Source organism: Periophthalmus magnuspinnatus, chromosome 13 (assembly GCF_009829125.3).
Source record: "Periophthalmus magnuspinnatus isolate fPerMag1 chromosome 13, fPerMag1.2.pri, whole genome shotgun sequence".
NCBI classification, from domain to species: Eukaryota; Metazoa; Chordata; class Actinopteri; order Gobiiformes; family Gobiidae; genus Periophthalmus; species Periophthalmus magnuspinnatus.
The window spans coordinates 18,490,710-18,513,149 of NC_047138.1; the positions used below are offsets into that span (position 1 = coordinate 18,490,710).

The following is a 22,440-nucleotide window of genomic DNA, read 5'->3' on the forward strand; positions in this document are numbered from 1 at the left end:
AACACATAACACACAAACACAGCTCAAAACACACAAACAGCTCAAAACATATGACACACAAACCAGCTGAAAACACACAAACAGCTCAAAACACATGACACACAAACACAGCTCAAAACACTCCCATCTACTTCAAAGCCCACTGTTGTTCCAGAAGTAAATGTCCCATTTGTTTTCCACATAAACTTTTATTATGAAGAGTTTAAATACACAACAGAGGCTAACCAGCTACGTGGTAACTCATGTCCATAACACAGCTGTTTTCAGCTCAAAAACACATTTTAAACTTTTTTCTGTGTTGTTTAGTAAGCATATAGGTGATTAGCCCAGAGCGAGCTATCTTCTTCCCATCAGAAATATATGGGAATAATGAAAGTTAAACGTATTCCTGAGGGGTAGGCCTACTCTCACTGTTTACGTCCACTGTGGAACATGGTAAAGCTACAACATCTTCATGAAGACAAACAGGAGACGGACCCCCCACTAGAAAAGTCACATAGTCTGCATTTATTTATTTCTTACTGTAATGATAATCCGCCAGTTACTAGAGCCTGAGTTTTCATTTACAACTCAAAAAATCACATACATTTTCTAATTTAATAATACAGTTTTAACTAATTAGAACAATTCTTTTAAGATTTCAACAAACTGAGCCAGAACAAACTTTGTGAATGGTCGACAGAGCAGCTGGATTCAAAATGGCCGACGTCTCAGCATGTGCTCACTGTTACTCCTCGCGGTCATTATTTCTGTGCCTGAGGAAAAATTAATTAGCGTCCTTCCGGAGTGTACAGTGTGCGCCGTAATGATAATTGGTTCAAATGTAGTTTTGTCGGAGCGATCGGGCGGACGTGTCACTCAGCGCGGGACAAAGAGAAACAAACCACTCCACGGCTGTCAGCTCCTCTGGTTCATCACGCCTGTTCAAAGTAATGCTAGCTAGCTGCAATAATAACTCCCAAATCAGTCACTTTTCAAAAGAGCACTATCTCGTTATAGAGTAGGCTCCACTTGGCACTTTTTCAAACTGACTGTGGGACCAAAATGTGTTTATCAGTGTCCAGTAAAGTAGGCTACACTGAAGGCGATTGATACTTTGGTGCTAACTGGCAGCAGTGCTTTGTCTAAAGCTCTGTTACTCAAGTTAGGCTTTAATCTGAGCTTTGTTTTAACACAATCTGACCATTAAGAACTGATTTATCTGGTGAGCTGGCTGTAATTTAAGAAAAAAGCCTCTTACATTTATATGCAGATTATGCTGTTTTGCATGCACCCCTCCCCGAACCGCCACCTTAACGTGGTGGAGGGGTTTGAGCACCCGAATGATCCTGGGAGCTATGTTGTCGGGGGCTTCGTGCCCCTGGTAGGGTCACGCATGGCAAACAGGTCCTGGGAGACGGGTCTGACTAAGAGCGGTTCAGAAGCCCCCCATGAAGAGATAAAGAACAAGGCCAGTTACGTTGCCCGGACTGGCGTTACCGGGGCCCCACCCTGGAGCCAGGCCTGGGGTGGGTGCTCGGCAGCGAGCGCCTGGTGGCCGGGCCCGGTCGGGCCCAGCCCGAAGGAATGACGTGGGGCCGTCCTCCCGTGGACCCACCACCTGCGGGAGGAGCCATGCGGGGCAGGTGCATAGAGATCCGGGCGGCAGTCGAAGGCGGGGACCTCGACGACCGGATCTCCGGACATGGAGACTAGCTCTGGGGACATGGAATGTCACCTCGCTGCGGGGGGGAAGGAGCCTGAGCTTGTGCGGGAGGTTGAGCGTTACCGGCTAGATATAGTCGGCCTCACCTCCACGCACAGCTTGGGCTCTGGAACCCAACTCCTTGAGAGGGGTTGGACTCTCCATTTCTCTGGCGTTGCCCGCGGGGAGCGGCAGCGAGCTGGTGTGGGCTTGCTCATTGCCCCACAGCTCAGGCGCTGCGTGTTGGGGTTCACTCCGGTGAACGAGAGGGTCGCGTCCCTGCGCCTTCGGGTCGGGGACAGGTCTCTCACTGTTGTGTCGGCCTACGGGCCAAACAGCAGTGCGGAGTACTTCTTGGAGTCCCTGGGAGGGTTACGAGACAGTGCACCAACCGGGGACTCCATTGTTCTCCTGGGGGACTTCAACGCCCATGTGGGTAACGACAGTGACACTTGGAGGGGCGTGATTGGGAGGAACGGCCTCCCTGATCTGAACCCGAGTGGTGTTTTGTTATTGGACTTCTGTGCTAGTCACAGTTTGTCCATAACAAACACCATGTTCGAGCACAAGGGTGTCCATCGGTGCACGTGGCACCAGGACACTCTAGGTCGGAGGTCGATGATCGACTTTGTTGTCGTGTCATCTGACCTCCGACCACGTGTCTTGGACACTCGGGTGAAGAGAGGGGCTGAGCTGTGAACTGATCACCACCTGGTGGTGAGTTGGATCCGCTGGCAGAGGAGGAAGCCGGACAGACCTGGCAGGCCCAAGCGCATTGTGAGGGTCTGCTGGGAACGTCAGGCGAAGCCCTCGGGCAGTCACAGAGGCAAAAACTCGGGGTTGGGAGGAGTTCGGGGAGGCCATGGAGGAGGACTATCGGACGGCCTCAAAGAGATTCTGGCAAACCGTCCGACGCCTCAGGAGGGGGAAGCAGTGCTTCACCAACACTGTTTGCAGTGCGGGTGGAGAGCTGCTGACCTCGACTGGGGATGTTGTCGGGCGGTGGAAGGAATACTTTGAGGATCTCCTCAATCCCACTGTCACGTCTTCTGAGGAGGAAGCCGAAACTGGGGACCCAGAGGCGGACTCGTCCATCACCCTGGCTGAAGTCACTGAGGTGGTTGGCAAGCTCCTCGGTGGCAAGGCTCCGGGGGTGGACGAGATCCGTCCTGAGTACCTCAAGTCTCTGGATGTTGTGGGGCTGTCTTGGTTGACACGTCTCTGCAACATCGCTTGGCAGTCGGGGACAGTACCTGTGGAATGGCAGACCGGGGTGGTGGTCCCTCTGTATAAGAAGGGGGACCGGAGGGTGTGTTCCAATTATAGGGGAATCACACTCCTCAGCCTTCCCAGTAAGGTCTATTCCAGGGTACTGGAGAGGAGAATCCGACCGATAGTCGAACCTCGGATTCAGGAGGAGCAGTGTGGTTTTCGTCCCGGTCGTGGAACACTGGACCAGCTCTATACTCTCCATCGGGTCCTCGAGGGTTCATGGGAGTTTGCCCAACCAGTCCACATGTGTTTTGTGGATCTGGAGAAGGCATTCGACCGTGTCCCTCGTGGTGTCCTTTGGGGGGTGCTCTGGGAGTATGGGGTCCGGGGCTCTTTGCTACGGGCTGTCCGGTCCCTGTATGACCAGAGCAGGAGCTGTGTTCGCATTGCCGGCAGTAAGTCAGACCTGTTCCCGGTGCATGTCGGACTCCGCCAGGGCTGCCCTTTGTCACCGGTTCTGTTCATTATATTTATGGACAGAATTTCTAGGTGCAGCCAGGGGCCGGAGGGGGTCTGGTTTGGGAACCACAGGATTTCATCTCTGCTGTTTGCAGATGATGTTGTCCTGATGGCTTCTTCGAGCCAGGACCTGCAACAGGCACTGGGGCGGTTTGCAGCCGAGTGTGAAGCAGCTGGGATGAGAATCAGCTCCTCCAAATCCGAGGCCATGGTTCTCGACCGGAAAAAGGTGGTTTGCTCTCTCCGGGTGGGTGGTGAGTCTCTGCCCCAAGTGGAGGAGTTCAAGTATCTCGGGGTCTTGTTCACGAGTGAGGGAAGGATGGAGCGGGAGATTGACAGGCGGATCGGTGCAACGTCTGCAGTGATGCGGTCGCTGTATCGGTCCGTTGTGGTGAAGAAGGAGCTGAGCCGGAAGGCGAAGCTCTCGATTTACCGGTCAATCTACGTTCCTACCCTCACCTATGGTCATGAGCTCTGGGTAATGACCGAAAGGACAAGGTCGCGGATACAAGCGGCTGAAATGTGCTTCCTCCGCAGAGTGGCCGGGCGCACCCTTAGGGATAGGGCGAGGAGCTCGTTCACACGGGAGGAGCTCGGAGTAGAGCCGCTGCTCCTACACGTTGAGAGGAACCAGTTGAGGTGGCTCGGGCATCTGCTCAGGATGCCTCCTGGACGCCTCCCTAGGGAGGTGTTCTGGGCATGTCCCACCGGGAGGAGGCCCCGGGGAAGACCCAGGACACGCTGGAGGGACTATGTCTCTCGGCTGGCCTGGGAACGCCTTGGGGTCCCACCGGAGGAGCTGGAGGACGTGTCCGGGGTGAGGGAAGTCTGGGAGTCCCTGCTTAGACTGCTGCCCCCGCGACCCGGCCCCAGATAAGCGGAAGAAAATGGATGGATGGATGGATGCATGCAAGTGAGCCCTCTGCACATCAGGCTCTTTTAAAACTGCAGCAAAGATTTCATTGAAATCCAAAATGTCCTCAAAAATCTTAAATTATCAATAAAAAAAACATTGATACAACAAAAGTAATGTGTAAAATGCAAATTTGCATTCACTAAATGGTCCATCGAATAAAAGAGTCAACACTTACAAATATCTTGGATGAAAACATACCCTTTAAAAACATATCTGAATTATGTAACAGTTTCAAATCATGATGATCATTTTATTAAAAAACAAATATTGTGTCTCATTGAATGTAGATAGAATCTACATGTGGATTATATCTACATAAATATAATCTGTTTCTTAACAGGTGATGCATTTGAAACCCATCACTGTTCACTGTACGAAAAAGTAGATTGGCCATCAGTGTCTATCAGAAGAAAAAAACAATGCACAAATGTATTTATAAGGGACTACAACAATAGACTGCCTCAGTATCTCAATCATAGGGTATTTTACTTCTATGGGGTATTAAATGGAGGGTATTTTATTTCTATGTTTTACTTCTACTTACTTACTCTCTTCCTACTTTACTAAAATGTGCAAATTATAACATAATGATCCACAGGTGTCAGAGATTATAACTAAAGAGCACACACAAGCTCAACAGGTCTGATTTAATGCTCTTTAACTGAGTTAACAATAGGCTCTGGAAACAGCACACACTTCAAATGGTCTTTTCCCTGTGCTCATTTGTACAGTAGACTCTTTCTGTTTATCAGTGCAATGAAATATTGTATCCCAATGAGTTACAGAAAAGAAATAGTGCAAGCAACCTTCCTATCCATGTTGGATTATGGGGATGTGGTGTATATGCAGACTTCAGCCTCTGCTTTGAAACCATTGGATCTACTATTTCACTCGGCCCTTCATTTTATTACAGGTGATGGATTTGTAACTCATCACTGTACGCTATATGAAAAAGTGGGTTGGCCATCACTGTCTGTTAGAAGAGAACAGCACTGCATTAAATTTATCTATAAGGGATTACTTCAAAAACTGCCAGAATACCTCACCTGCTTGTTAATTATTGATACCGGAACATTTAACACCAGATCACATGACTGCATAAGGCTAAGGACGAGCCACACCAGAACTGAGCAAAACTAGCTATTTTGCTTCACAAAAATGGAATATGCTCCAAGGAAAAGCAAAACTGGACAAGTTGGTGACACAATTGCAATTTAATAATCTGATAACAAACTTTTATACACACACCTGCACTTGTTATTGATGTTTTTATGGACTTATTTGTTTTGATTGTTTTTTCGGTTTGTGTTGTATTTTAAACAGGGCACCCATGAAAAAGAGAGCTCAAGTGCTCTAATTGGGTCCCCCAGTATAAATAAAGATAAATATATAAAATAATAAAATGAGAAAAAAAACATGTAAGGTTACATAATGTGGCTTTAAAAACAGATTAAATACACTGCCATAAATCTACAGCTATATCTTACAAACTAAACCCAATAGTGGAGTCCATTTAATGCCCTGCTCCCTCTGACCTGATGGAGCACATGTGTCGAGTAAATGAGGACAGCGGTGAGTAACCCTGATGGACATGCCCCGCCCCCTCTGCCCCCTCGTTTCCTTCTGCCTTCCCTCCTCCCCTCTTACATGTAGCTGTCAACGCGCTCTGTGTAAATCATTACCAGCCAGTCTTGATTTGGCTCCACGTGTGTGCCGTGCTGGGTACTGGGCTGTGAAATGTATTTTTGGTGATCCATTGGTTCGACCCCAGATCCAATCAGATGGAGATGTCACAGTCTGAGTTCAAACAGACAGCATCATCGAGTCTGACAATACTGACATCAGCGCGTTCAGAAGGACAGATGAGGAGCTGGATGCATACTGGTCTGAACTCATGCAAAAAAGGCATTTGGGGTGAATTACAGTGGGCCATATTGTAACTGAGGATTGTTTAAAGAGGGGGTATTCTGCAAAATTGACTTTTATGAGCTTTCTACCATATTCTAATGCTTTTCCCTCATCAAAAACATGCCTGAAGAGGTTTTAGGTGTCACCCATGCATATTTGAGTAATCTAGCGATCTGTCTTGGGGTCTATGCTGCGCCCATAAGCCCACGCCACCTGTGTTCTCACATGACAATTCTCCATACATATACAAAAACATGATAAAAAAAAAAATAAAATAAAACTGTACGAACCTGATGTGATGTGCGGTAGTTTCATTAGTGGGATGCACACTGATTGTGTTGTGATAGTGACAGAGGGCGTGACTTGACATAGAAAGCAAAGGGAGAGGAGACCCAGAGCATTAAAAACAAAACTGAAAACTATATAATATGTTGTTTTTGGTGAACATATCATTTTAAAACAATAAAAGGCAACATGGTGATCTAACTATATTATGTGTTACAGTTAATACCCAATAGAGGTAAAAAAAATAAAAATAAAAAAAATAAACCCTCTTTAATATCCCATAGAAGTAAAATACCCCCTCTTTAATACCCCATAGAAGTAAAATACCCCCTCTTTAATACCCCATAGAAGTAGTAGGGTGTGTAGAATATTTTATTCAAGTTCCATAAACATGACCTAATCTGTGTTCTCAGATATGAGCTAAACATGTTCAAATCAAACATTGGTTTTACTGATAACAATTGATTTATTCTAGTTTCAATGCAGAAATCCAGTTGCTTTTAAACCTAAAATGCTCTGATCTGAATGGTCACTACCTAAACCCCAGCACCTGCAGCCAATCATGAATCAGTGCTAGTGCAGCCTCTGCAGCTCAGTGAGTGAATTCTGGAGATTCACATGAGGCTGGCCCATATACTGGGGATGAGACACTTGTATGTGTCTCTATTTGCAGTGGCACTAAAAATGAACCAATTGTTTTTGCTGCTAAACTCTGTATATAGTGTTCTTTAAAGTACTGCCTACTGTCCCCGTTCTTTTCCAGCGACTTTAGTCCAAACGAGGTCAGCAGCTTTCACGTCAAAACTGTTACAAACTGAGCAGTTGTTGCCTCCAGTGGCCACTCACGCTGTATTTCTGTTCAAGCTGTATTTCTGTGAAGACCCTTAGTCATCCAAGTCTGATTCATAGCAAACAACAAAATTAAATCTGTCAACTGGATTGGAGCTGCTCATCCAAGCCGCTTCTTCAGTTCTGAAGAACTGAAGAAGTGGCTTGGATGAGCAGCGAAACGTCTTCACTCCTACAAGATTTATCCAGTTGACAGATTTAACTTTGTTGTTTGCTATGTTCAAGGAGTATGTGACATCACACAGGACTGCCCTGATTATAGCCAGAAGGTTGCAGGGGCGGACTCCAGCAAAAAATGTGGATACCTGTTTGACCAATCACACTGTTCATAATCGTCAGATATCACAGGGATGTTAGAAGCAAAGCTTCATGATTCAAAAGTGAAATACTTCCAGCAGGTGAAGGTGACTCTCCTTTACACAAAAATGTATTCTAGAACAGTGAAACTAAATATTATTATATCTCCCTGTATTTAACATAATATGGTGTGTTGTTATAGCTTAGAGCTGGGTCCGATTGCTACGCTAGACACAAACCACGCTGGCATCACTGGACTTACAGTGGACTTACAGTGCGTATGAGCCAGTGCAGGGCGGAGCTGGCAGAGGAATAGTGAGAGCTGTAGTGACAAGGAGGGGTCTGCTCGTCGCTCCAGTTGTCATAGCGATCAGCGAAGAAGGCTGCACGCTTGGGGTTCAGGGCTCCCATTGGCTGAAAATAAAACACAATAAATATATATAAACAAAAATTTGAATCATTCTGCATTATCCTCAGCAGCTTCATTACTGGCACCTTTCCCTGCCCGTTGCCCTCTGCTCATTTGCAGTTATTCAAGAAATTCTGACTCTGGGTCATACACACAAAGTTCAAAAATGTTGTGTGGCGTAACCATCAATTCTGCATTTTTGAACTAGAAGTCAGTGGCTCCATTTGTCTAACTCTTGAAAAAGACATTTAGCTTTGTCATTTACAATGAACAATGTATGTATTTAACAATAAAGTTATAGTTTATTACTAGTTAAAAACATTCACTCTGTGAAGTCAAATGCATCTATCTGCTCTGAGAGACCGTCCACATCTCATGAACTGTGTCTGAAGTTACAGTAGACTATAGTGTGACACAGTCTACATGTGGGAATGGAGCTCCAGATAAGAGTGTCTCCAGTTAAATGCATTTACTGATCCTGGCAGATTAACCCTGGCTGACCTGCTGTACACTCAGCCCACTGCCTGAGGCCCAAATATCTCCTCAGGGTTGTTCCTCAACAGTGTGGAGGACATCAGAGCTACTGGAGATATGCAGGGAGGGAACAAGATAGATGGCTAAGGAATACAAAGCACCAACAAGACCTCAAAGCTCGGCCTGCTCGTCCATCAGATTACCCTGCACAGTGAAACGTTTAGTGTGCGTGACTGCCATGTTAGCAAACTTCACTTATCTTTATTTTTTGCAGGGAGAGAGACAAAACTCTTTTCATGAGCACCCTGAAAATAAATACAGAAATACATATATATGTATGTATGTGTGTGTGTGTGTGTATGTATGTATGTATGTATGTATGTGTGTGTGTGTGTGTATATATATATATATATATATATATATATATATATATATATATATATATATATATATATATATATATATATATATATATATATATATAGTGTTGTGTCTCTTCTGACAGATAGCACAATGGCAAACCTCCTTTTTCATAGAGTGCACAATGACAGGTTTTAAATATATCACCTGTTATGAAACGAAGGGCTGAGTGAATAGAATAGTTTGAAACAGTTCCTGAACCTTGTTTTGTATTGTGTGGTGTTTGCATGTTCTGCTTGTTCTGAATGGGTTTAAATTTGACAACTCCAGTTTCCACCATCAACTTAAATATGCACAATATACTAATAGTACAAGATACCTGTTACCAGCAATCAACACACATCAGAGTCATCAGCTCAGTTTCAGGGCAGTGTGAGGGGAGTAACAAAAGATAACTTAAGATCTGTATATGTGAGTACTGCACTGTAGTAGCTCATTACTTCTGATGTATCAAATGACTTAACAACTTAACTCAATGTCTGCCATAGATTACTTAAATCAGCCCTATTGTGCTTGTGTCTCTATATTTATAATCTTTGACACCTGTGGATCATTATAATTTGCACATTTTGAATGACAATATTCATCTAAAACAAATTAATAAAAGAAACAAATTCACTGACATCCACATTAGAAAACTACAGTGCCCAATGGGAGCTGACGTCGCTGTGCACATTACTCTAACGGACAGTCCATTTTTTCATTTGTACCAACATGACTACGCAATGCTGCCAAACCCTGTGAGTATCACTGATTAAAACTGGAGAAGGAAGTGCATATGTCACAGTGGGCATGTACTGGTGCAGGTGAAAACGGGCATAGATCGGCAAAATGGTGTCATGAAAATAAGAAATTACAACTTCGGAGGGTCAATGACAAGAAATGACTAGAACATGGTTAAAGATCAAGTCCAGTTTACAGAACAGAGCTGATCTATTTACTATGTCAATAAAAAGTTCATTGTTCAAACTCAGAGTCATTTAAAGCCAAAAAATACTCTTGGTGATATATCGGTACTGCAGACCATGATGGCGATACTGCATCACCATATTTAGTATCAGCATATATCAACATATTTTGAATCCTTCACCTCATAATTTCCACAACTGACTCTTTAAATGCAAACATCATTTATTCATAAGTAACATTCATTGAGCAAAAAAAAGCTTTCATCATTTTATTTTATGCATTTGTCAAAGAAAATTGTGTAAATTAGACAAGCTCTGGCCCTTGTTAGCATTATGGTAACAGTAGTTTGACATGCTAACACTATTTCCTACTTAACATCCTTGTAAGTGAAGGGCTACCTCACTAACCTCAGATGGTCCATTACTCCACCACAGCAGAGCCGTAAGTGGGACTGTATGTCTATAGACCTTTTCATGTGTTCGTGGGCTAAACGCCTTTAACTATGTATTTATTACAGAAGTAACCACTTTCTCTGCCTTTCCCATCAGCCCCGGTGTTACTGCAGCCTGGAGGACTCATATACTGAGACACTGAGGGCGTGAATGCCAATGGAATCAGCCATACAGTTTGAGAGAGTACGGAGAAAATCTAAGCCCACACTGATCCTAGGCTAAGACCCACAATATTAAAAATTATTATGAAGTTTTCCATTCGCATAGCGTCAAGTTGGCAGATCTTGGTCATTTTGAACTTTTTGTGTTCAGTCAATGTAATGTTGCTAGGAAACTCCACCCTGCGAGACCCAAACAGAGAAGAAAGAAGCTACACTTGACTAAGTGTTGTCACGATACTAACATTTCTCTATACTAAGGAATAGACTCCATACTCAGAGAATGAGTATCAGTCTATGTCACATGTGTAAAACTCAAGGCCCGCGGGCCAAATGTGGCCCTCCACATCATTTTATGTGGCCCTCGACAGGGTAAATTAAAAGGTATGATACTCTCACCAGATAATCTCACTCGACAATGTGAGTATTGCTTCTAGCCCTACTGTAAAAAATCTTGGAGTCCTATTTGATCAAAATCTCTCATTCACAGCCCATATAAACCTAGCTTGTAAAACCGCATACTTTCACCTGTGAAATATAATTAAAATTTGAAATATTTTACCTAAAAACGATGCTGAAAAACTCATCCATGCATTTGTTACTTCCAGACTTGATTACTGTAGTTCTCTGCTCGCCGCCTGCCCCAAAAGTACTATAAGGAGCCTCCAGTTGGTCCAAAATGCAGCGGCCAGAGTCCTAACAGGAACTAAAAGAAGAGACCACATCAGTCCTGTACTAAACTATCTGCACTGGCTTCCTGTTGAGCTTAGAATCAAATTCAAAGTCCTCCTCCTGACATACAAAACCCTAAACGGTATGGTCCCATCCTATCTGCAAGATGCTATTGTCCCGTACCAGCCAAACAGAGCACTCTGCTCTCAGAATGCAGGACTATTAGTGGTTCCTAGAGTGTCCAAAAGTACAGTGGGAGGGAGAGCATTCAGTTACCAAGCTCCTGTGCTATGGAATCAACTCCCTGCTGATGTTAAACAGGCCCCCACAGTCTCTGTATTTAAGACCAGGCTTAAAACCTTCCTCTTCAGTATAGCTTATGACCAGGTTACTTAGTGAGGCAGTTACGGAGTGACATTAAAACCCGGGAAAAGATAAGCTGCAGTAGGAGATAACTAGCTGGGGGAAGTATGGCAACCTGAGCACTATCCTCTGCTTTGTCCTATTTTCTCATCAGCAATGCTATTCACATGTTGTCCCCTGTCCCACTCCCCCTGTGGAGTGTAACTCTTTCAGATGCCCTGATGACAGCTGGACCCTCTCCTCCTCCCCGCCTGGCCCTCCTCCACCTGCCTCCCTCTCCTCCTCGCCTGGCTCTCATCCTCCTCACCTGGCCGGCTCTCCTTCTCCTCACCTGGTCTTCCTCCTCCTCGCCTGGCCCTCCTCCACCCCCCTCGCCTGGCTGATTTTTCTTGTTTTGTCTGATTTTTCCTGTTGTTTGATTTTCCTGTTTGTTTTTGTGTGTAGGCAGCACGGTGGCTGAGTGGCAACACTCATGCCTCACAGCAAGAAGGCTTGGTTCGATCCCCAGGTCACCCAGGCTTTTCTGTGTGGAGTTTTGCATGTTTCTCCCCGTGTCTGGATGGGTTTTGTATTTTTTGTTTTATTTGTGAGAATTCTACGCTCCAAGGCTGTCAACAGGGGCCGCAAAGATATGACCATTATTTCCACGTATATCATGTTTGCTCCTTCATACTTGTCTGAAAATATCAAATTCAAAAGACTTCTTGTTAACCCCTTCACTGCCTGTACTGTATAATGAACATACCCAGTACCAGCCTGGCCCACACTGGTTCACTTACGGATCCTAAATGAAACATATCGCTTTGCCCAGACACTTGACGATCCAACATGGCGGCGGCTCTGGTGTTAGCGTGTTAGCTTGAGCGGAGCAGACATTTACGGGCATGTGCGTGGATTTACAGGCTGATAATGGGCTCCGTGTGACGGGTGGGCCCGGGCTGAGCGCGCGGAGACCGCAGAGCTCCATCACACCCTGTAAAAGTGCCACAACGCCACCAGGACCTGGGTTAAAGCAGACATATTGTGCTTGTGTCTGCTCTGTACTTATAATAATCCATGGGTGTTACAGATTATGTTAGAATTTGGACATTTGAAATTACAATATTCATCAAAAACGACTTAATAAAAGAAACAAGTCTGCTGACTTCTGTGTTAGAAAACTGCGGTGGCCAACACAGAGCTGTGCAGCTGTCGGCACCTCTGATGGGAAACAGCACATCACATGAGCAATAGCAGATTTATTTTTCAATTGTACTAAAATGACTAGGCGATGCTGCTGAATCCTACGAGTATCACCAATGAGAAAATAAAACGGGAGAAATAGTATCGATCTGATACTGGTAACATTTTGCTGGATCGGATATCAGCTTCCAAATATCGCTTCAGTCGACATCTTGGTTGGACATATAAATAGATAAAACTATTTACAGGTCATAATAGGCCCCGAAAGGCTCAATGTTTTATAGAATTTATCTTATTTCAGAGAGAAGTAACAGTTGCAAAGCACATTTGGATCAGATTTGTCTTATTTTATTTTTGATTAAAGGAAATAAATGATGCTATTTTCAGTCTCTGCTCTGGTATTGGTTGATATTGTGTACCAGCAGATACTTAAAGCTATAATATCAAAATCAGTATTGGAACTGAAAAAGCTGGATAAAGTACAGAACAGTGGTGTGTCCCGGGGGAGGTGAAAAAGGTTGAACCAGGCTAAAGGAGACAAGGGCCGCCATGAGATTTCTGTGATAATGGCAAAGTAAATATACAGAAGAAAATTAACCATCTGATATCGACAAAAGTCATTTTTAGACCAGATGCCCTACCTTTTGCAAGCAATCACATTACCCCAAGAGAGGGTGCAGTGTGTGTAGTTATATCCAGGGTTACTGTAACAGTATAAGCTTAAGCAGGATTTGAAACAGCAATACTTCTCATTTGAATACTTTTATGGCAAACCTGTATCTCTGGTGAGATCCTGTAAATACATTGAAGGTTTGGTCCGATGCCTCTAATCATGTTTTTATTTTCCAGTTCAGTAGCACAGTATTCACCCACATACCAGAATGCTGAATACTGCTGTGTTCAGTGGCAAGACACTTCAACACAGATTTGGTTGTGACAGGCAGGGTATCAGGAATAAAATTCAGCCAACATCAACATGCCACAGGTGTGTTCTGTCACTGCCTCATGTTTGTTACAGCTTTAACTCTCCCCATCATTACACAGTGACGACAGAAACATGCAATACCAACCAGGCCACAGAGGGAGCTACACCATTACTTCACAGATACAACTGATGGAATCATTGTAGCAGCCATAAATCAGGTGGTCCATATATTATTTGATCCACATATCGGGTGGTCCATATATCAGTTGATCCATATACAGTATCGGGTGGTCGTTATATCGGCTGAAATTTAGTTTGGGCAAACCAGTTGTCTACATGTGCATTATACGTATAAGCACTTATTTATTTATGGTGTTATTTTTGGCAGTGAGCTCACCTCTCCACAGATCTGACTTGTGACTGGGCTTGTTTCCAGGGGAATCCATCTTCTTTGGTTTAAAGCACTTTGTTCATTTGCCTCTATTTTATATGGAAATCACACCATTGTTAAAGCAAAGGAGTGTCTTTGTTATTACTGTTAAATGAATCAAGTTTGCATCACACTCAACTCTTAGGGGCATATGACCTGGAATGTTCCACACTATGGCTTTAAAGGGCCTGTACCTAATGTGTCTTACCCCAGTACAGATAGGTTATATAAGCAGGTCTTCAGGTTAAAATATGTCAGCTGTGTACTGTCTCAAACTAATTCAAAAGTGTTTTATTGTCTGAACCAGGAAGTCTGTTAGCATGCTAGTTGTTGTACAACGCCACTGAGAGTTGTAAAAAGCGCTTATAAACTCATGAATAAGGTAATAACCTTGGACCAAACTGTCTAAAATGAACTTGTTCTGTTTTTCATGTATGTGCTTATTTGTATAGTCTGTATATCACTGGATCATCATATAGATTTATATAAGACGATATAATGATATAATTCTCATAACACCTATACCTCCTCCTTGGCTTGAAGACAACTGTTTCTGACAAACGCACCAGGCTGACCCAGGGAGGCAGGCCAGCTCTCTAACCCAGGGACGAGCATCAGCAGTGGGCTTCGCCTCCACTCAGCATCACCCTCTAGCACACGGAGGAACCAGGCTGTGTTTGTTATGTGTGAGCTTCCTCCCAAAGAGACGCACATCACATTTGAGAGCAAAGAATAAATGACATTACACAGGCCTGTGCTACAGTGCTCTGTCAGGAGAAGTACAGCTCATTTTTGCTTGGCTCGTCAAACACAGAGGACGCACAATGCCGCCGCCACTTGGGTCTAATGCAATCTCCATCTCACAACTCAACACATAAACTCCTCTATCTCTTGCCTGGTGGAGGAGGAGAAGGACAGAGGGAGAAAGAGGGCGGGAGGAGGAGAGGGAGAGAGCGGGAGAGAGGGGGAGAGGAGAGGAGAGCCAGAGAGGGAGAAAGGAAGGGGGGAGAGAAGGAGGGAGAGAGGGGAGGGTTGTTACACAGTAGATAGATTATGTTCAATATTAACAGACTATTTTGGATAGTATGTACACTGTGTTGAAACCAGACATTTATATAAACTACATAAAAAGACACGTTTTTTTCCTCACTGTCTGACATGAAATCAGACTAAACTTTTTCAGTTTTAGGTCACTTAGGATTAACAAAATTATTTCTATTTGCTAAATACCAGAAGAATGAGAGAAGAATTTTTAGGGTAATTTTTCATGACTTTCCTCAAATACAGAAGTTTACATATATTTTATTAGTATTTGGTACCATTGCCTTTGAACTGTATGACTTGGGTCAAACGTTTTGGATATCCTTTCCCAAGCTTCTCACAATACTTGGCAGGAATTTTGGCCCATTTCTCCTCACAGAACTGGTGTAACTGAGCCAAGTTTGTAGGCCTCCTTGCACATGCCTTTTCAGGTCTGCTCATACATTTTCAATAGGATTTAAATCAGAGCTTTGTGATGGCCACTCCAAAACATTGACTTTGTTATTCTTTAGCCACTTTGTAACCAGTTTGGCAGCATGGTTTGGGTCATTGTGCTTTTGAAAGACACATTTACGCCCAAGTTTTAACTTCCTGGCTGATGTCTTGAGATGTTGCTTCAGTATTTCCACATAATGTTCTTTCCTCATGATGCCATCTATTTTGTTAAGTGCACTAGTCCCTCCTGCAGCATAACAACCCCACAATATGCTGCTGCCATCCCCGTATTTCACAGTTGGGATGGTGTTGTCAGGCTTGCAAGCTTCCCACGTAAAACGTAACAATGCTCATTATGGCCAAAGAGTTCAATTTTAGTTTCGTCAGACCACAGGACATGTCTCCAAAAATAAAGGTACTAGTCCCTGTGTGCATTTGCAAACTGTAATCTGGCTTTTTTCTTTTGGAGGAATGGCTTCTTTCGGACGGAGTGGCCTTTCAGCCCATGTTGGTACAGTACTCGTTTCACTGTGGATAATGACACACTCTTACCAGCTTCAGCCAGCATCTTTACAAGGTGTTTTGCTATTGTTCTCGGGTTGATAAGCACATTTTGGACCAAAGCATGTTCATCTCTGGGACACAGTACCCATCTCCTTCCTGAGCGGCATGATGGTTGGACATTCCCATGGTGTTTATAGTTGTGTATAATTGTTTGAACAGATGAACATGCCACCTTCAGGTGTCTGGAAATTGCGGGTTAAGTGTCTTGCCCAAGGACATGCCATCTGTGGGAGCTGGAGTCACACCGCCAAGCAGTGGCTCAGTGGATCTGAATGCTCTACCAATGATGTTTATGTTGAGAGCTGGATTCAAACTACCAACCTTCAGATCAGTGGACAAACACTCCAACCTACTCTATTTAAAGCCACAGTATGCAACTTTTTAGCCAAAAAATAAACCAAAATAAAAGCTCTTTTTAAAATTTTGGTTGTTTTTATTGAACTGAAAAAAGGTTATAACGGTGTTTCCATGGAATCAAGTTACAAACATAAGTAGGTTTTTTCTGTGTGTATTGGATGTGTACTGTAAGGACTGTGTAAGACCAGCTTTAGTTTTAATAATAAAATGATCCATGGCCTGTCGTGTATGTGCTAAACTGAAGGATTTGACTTTAAGATGGTCACATGATCACAATGGGGCAGTTTGTAAACATTTGCTCCCTGACCTGCCCTCTCAGCCTGTGCACGAGGGATATGTGTCTGGATCCATGTAGCTGGGTCTTCTCACAGTGTTACTCAAATGAGCCGCGGACTCACCGCACCTCTACCTCTTTGACCTCCAACGTTACTCATTACTTGAATACTTTTACTGATACTTATGATACTTCTAGCACTGGGATCATTCTTTAACACCTAAATGTAAACTGTGAATTGCAACATTAAAACTTATCTCTTCTTTTATAACTAATCTGTCACAACACGATTAGTTTTCTCATGCCATTATGTCACACCGCTCAGTAGCCCAGTCGCCCTGTCTATCAGCACCTGTCACTCAGAGGAATAACCATTAGAATGTCATTAAACAGTTGTGTGAGAGTCTGACACAAAAGTATGTGCTGTGTCTACCCTGGGGCGCCTCCTCATGCCTCCTCATGGCTCTTCATGGTTCACTGGGTGCCTACTTTGTGCTCATTTTCATTAGATTTTTGTATATAGCACCTTTCATGACACCCACAGAGCTTTACAGAGCATTATTCATTCACTCCACACTCCACAAGATACTATTGTAGCCACAGCTGTCCTGGGGCAGACTGACGATAGTGAGGCTGCCAATCTATGCCATCAGTCCCTCAAGCACCACCAACACACTCACACACACACCACTGTCATACTAGGCAATGTGGAATGTGAAGTGTCTTGCCTAAGGACACAATGAACGGTTTGCCACTGGCGCCCTACTGTGCCACCTGGTATTACCAGCAGTCTCCCATCCAAGTCCTGACCAGGCCCAGGCTCTGGATTATTCTGTCTACGTGTTTTGGCACAAATCTATGTGTGAAAGTTAATGAAGTTCCCACATTTGTAACAATGTTGTCTGTCATGTCCATACCACACGAGAAATGTGAACAACAAGAATGAGAATATTCATTTGATTTGAACGGTTTGAATAGTTCACAAGCCTTTATATTGTAACTGACTATAAGTGCCCATATTAGGCTATTCTCTGATCTTCTGGTCATCACAGACATACCTGGAGTTGTGTTTTGTTTCATTCACACATGTTTAAGGCACAAACCCTGCATATTTAGTTTTTCTGTATGTTCACTGTGTGTGGAGGCTCCACATACTTGGCTCTTATTTGGCCTGGAGGAAGGCCTCTCCTAAAACATATCCATCTCTATGGAGAATGTACCGCAGTATGGTTTTAACTTTCTATTTCCATGGAAACATCTGTATTGAATTTTTGGCACCCTTGTTAACTAATCATGCATATTTAGTATTTGTTCTCCTCTGGTTAAAAAAAAAAAAAGGCTTAAAACATTTTAAACTGAATCAGTGAGAGGTCTTACTACTCAAAACAAGAGTAGAGCAATAGAGATCTATTCCACCCCAGACAAGACCCAGATCTACCCCACCAGACAAGACCCAGATCTACCCCACCAGACAAGACCCGGATCCACCCCACCACCAGACAAGACCCAGATCTACCCCACCAGACAAGACCCAGATCTACCCCACCAGACAAGACCCAGATCCACCCCACCACCAGACAAGACCCAGATCTACCCCACCAGACAAGACCCAGATCCACCCCACCACCAGACAAGACCCAGATCCACCCCGCCAGACAAGACCCAGATCCACCCCACCACCAGACAAGACCCAGATCTACCCCACCAGATAAGACCCAGCTACACCCCACCACCAGACAAGACCCAGATCTACCCCACCAGACAAGACCCAGATCTACCCCACCAGACAAGACCCAGATCCACCCCACCACCAGACAAGACCCAGATCTACCCCACCAGGCAAGACCCAGATCTACCCCACCAGATAAGACCCAGATCCACCCCACCACCAGACAAGACCCAGATCTACCCCACCAGACAAGACCTAGAGCCATCCCACCAACACAAGAGGCAGATCTACCCCCCCGACAAGACCCAGATCTAACCCACCAGACAAGACCCAGATCTACCCCACCAGATAAGACCCAGATACACCCCGCCACCAGACAAGACCCAGATCTATCCCACTAGATAAGACCCAGATCCACCCCACCACAAGACAAGACCCAGATCTACCCCACCAGACAAGACCTAAATCTATCCCAACCAACAAGACCCAGATCTAGATCCGATGTCTCAGTCCAGAAAAGTTGAGTACAAGGAACAGCAAAGACACTTTGCAGAACCCTCAAGCTCCCAGGCTTCTGGTAGTGGACCCGAGCATGGAAAAAGGATGAGATCATCCACGAAGGGCGGATTCTATTCTTTGTCTGTATCTGTAACGAAACCTAGCGGCATAGGCAGCAGGAAAACACTAAAAACACTCTCAGAGTGAGGATGAGATTTATATATATATATATATATATATATATATATATATATATATATATATATATATATATATATATATGTGAGTCTGTGTGTGTGATATATACACACACTCACCCCGACGTGGGAAAGAGCTGTGGTTGCATAAGGCCAATGCAGGCGAATGCTTTGACTGGGTGTGCTGTAATTGGGTGTAATTGACTGAAAAGTTTGAATAGTTTGTTATGAGAGAGTTGATTGACGGGAGACATGAGCAGAGGTGAAGCGTTCAGGGCCTGTCTGAAAAACCACACACTCATGCAAATGGCATCAGCCTCTGCTGCGGTTCACAATGAGTTAGTCCATTCATAAAAGTCTGAAGTTTTGAAGGAGTGAATGTCCAATACCAAGGGACAGAGGTATATGTAGTATGGTAATGTTCATTCATGGTTCAGTCATTATGTAGACTTGGTTTGGTCCTGATGCAGGTTTAGGTCCAGGGTTAGTCCCAGTTTAGACTCAATGTGGTAGGCAGGTATTTATCACATTATGGGGGTAAAAATCTGGGTGACATGATGCAACTCCTTTATTAGTAGATGAACAACATGATTCAAAGTTCAGATCAGTCCGAGCTCCTTCTGACAAGTAAGCCGAGTGACACAAAGAACATGAAGCCAAAGAAAACCACACCAGAGGCAGAATGAGTTAGTGAAGTGAGTGAGAGTACAAATCACACCCATCTGAATACTGTTTGAATCAGTTTAAGATTATGGGACAGAGTGAAAAGTGAGATATCAAATTACACTGCACCCTTTTACAAAGCACATACATATGACAAAAGGTGGTGAGGTTCTCCACTGAGCTGTTACTGCGTTAGAAAAATTACATAGTACACCTTTAAAGAATGGGTATTTTACTTCTATGGGGTAACTGCTAATACATCCAATCCACTTTATTTCATAATACATAACATATTTACATCACTGTGTTAGCTTTTATTGTTGTTTAAAATGCTATATTTGCCCCAAATAACGTATTAACATGTTTTAGAAATTTCATTTTAGTTTCTAACGAAACTGACCCCCCTCCCTTTGCTCTCCATGCAAAGTCACTCTCCCTTCACAGCACTATCACAACACAATCAGCGTGCATCCCACTAATGAAACTGTTGCACATGACATCAGGTTTGTCAAGTTGCTATATACAGTTTTGTATGATGTTTTTGTATATTTATAGAGAATTGTTGTGTGGAAGCATGGGTGAGGCCCAGAGAGAGAAACTTTTACCCAAATTACAGTCATAGTCTTTTAATCCATCATCACAAGTAAGAAACCTGGGCATTATTTTTGACTCTGAGCTGACTTTTATTCCACACATTAAAAACATCACAAAAATTGTTTTTTTACCATTTGAAAAAACATAGCCAAAGTCTGTCCCATTCTCTCTCGGGCCAACACAGAGACGCTGATGCATGCTTTTATCACCAGTCGTATTGACTACTGTAATGCCCTGCTCTCTGGTCTTCCCAAAAAGGCTATTTCAGGTCTACAATTATTACAAAATTCAGCAGCACGTGTCCTGACTAAGACCAGGGGGCGGGACCACATTACACCGGTTTTAGAATCCCTGCATTGGCTCCCTGTGTGTTTCAGGATCGATTTTAAAGTTCTTTTACTGGTTTTTAAATGTCTTAATGGTCTTGGGCCTTCTTATCTTACATAACTGCTTTTATCCTATGAACCCTCGCGGCCCCTGCGCTCCTCCGGCAGCAGGCTCCTAGTCATCCCCAAAGTCAGGACACACACTCATGGAGAGGCCTCTTTCCAGTTTTATGGCCCCCGTCTATGGAACAGCCTGCCGGAGGACCTCAGGGCCGCAGAGAACATTCAGGTTTTTAAAAGCAGGCTCAAGACCCATCTTTTTAGCATAGCTTTTGATTAGTATTTATCATTTTAGTTTACTTCTCTATTTATTTAGGCTTATTTAGGCTGGCTAGTGCGTTTATGTTGATATCCATGTTTTACTTATGTTTTACTTACTTGTTTAGCTTTGAGTTATTTTACTGTTTTTAATAATTTTAGATTTGCCAGTCTTTCCTCTGAGGAGCCCTCTGCACCGGGAGCTGTGGTTGGCTGTGGCTCGTGGGCCCTGACTCTTGGGCCCTGGTGGTTTGGTCTTGACCTCATCTCTTCTCTGGGCCCTGGGCTAGTGTCCTGTGGCTGCTGGTGACCCTGCTCCTGGTGCAGATGGTTCCTCTGGTGGCGCTCTCTCATCTGTTTCATATTTATCCAGCCTATGGCACTTAAACATATTTTAATGAAACCAAAGGTATTTTAACATGTGTTGGGGTGGGGGGTGGGAGTGTGTGTTGGGGTGGGGGGTTGTCTGGTTGTGTTTATTGATGTGTTGGGGTTGGGTTGTTTGGCTGTGGGGTGGTTGGGTGGGTTCGGTGGGTGGGACTGATTTTAATGCACTGTAAAGCACTTTGTGTTACATTTTTCTTGTATGAAAAGCACTTTATAAATAAAGTTTTTTGTTGTTGTTGTTGTTGTTGTTGTTGTTTGTGGGTGGAACCTTGTACAGGCTCATACTACTAACCGAATATGGCCCAGGACAGACCGCTAAATTACTCAAACATGCATGAATGGCATCTAAAACCTCTTCAGGCATATTTTTGATGAGAGAACATTATAACATGGGAGAAACTGAAAAAGTCTCTTAGATGAGCAGCGCAACGTCTTTCCAGGGACAGATTTGAATTTTTTTCTTTTACTATGGATCAGACCTGAACAACTGAGGATTACACCAACAACATGGTAGAAAGTCAAAATCTATTTTTACAAAATACCCCCTCTTTAAAGGAATACTAACTCCTAGTCCTATCTGAGACAGATCATCACATTCACTCTGAACACAGTACTTCTCCTAACGTCTGTACAGCTGTGCCCACCTGCTCTAATGGACTATGTGTGCTGTGATCTGTTCCAGCACAAAGGCATCCAGACGAAAAGTGCAGTGTATCTGTGAACTTTGGGGCGGACGGGCCCCCAGGGGTCCAAGGACAACTGTCAGGAGGCCCTGGCTCTGAACCCATGCTAATGAAGGCAGCTCGGGCCTGTAAACAGCACGGAGCCGCCATGTCACCGAATACATTACAATACATAACTGTCTCCCTTGGGCCAGAGGGTGCACAAGGGCCCATGCTCACAACACAACCACACACACACATACACACACGCACACACACACCCACACGCACACACCCCCACACCCACCCACACACGCACAGAATAAGCAGCTCTTGAGGTCAAAATAAGTCAGCTTTGTGCTGTGTGCTTCTAATTATAAAACATTTTATT

At 44.0% G+C, this 22,440-nt stretch overlaps 1 protein-coding gene across 1 annotated transcript in view; it reads right to left on the reverse strand.

Moving 5' to 3' along the window:
• LOC117379826 (neurobeachin-like) overlaps positions 1-22,440 on the reverse strand; it is a 398,145-nt gene that overhangs the window by 63,555 nt on the left and 312,150 nt on the right. The window contains 1 exon segment of the mRNA XM_055226208.1: positions 7,944-8,084. Within this exon segment, the coding sequence (XP_055082183.1) occupies positions 7,944-8,084 (141 nt within the window).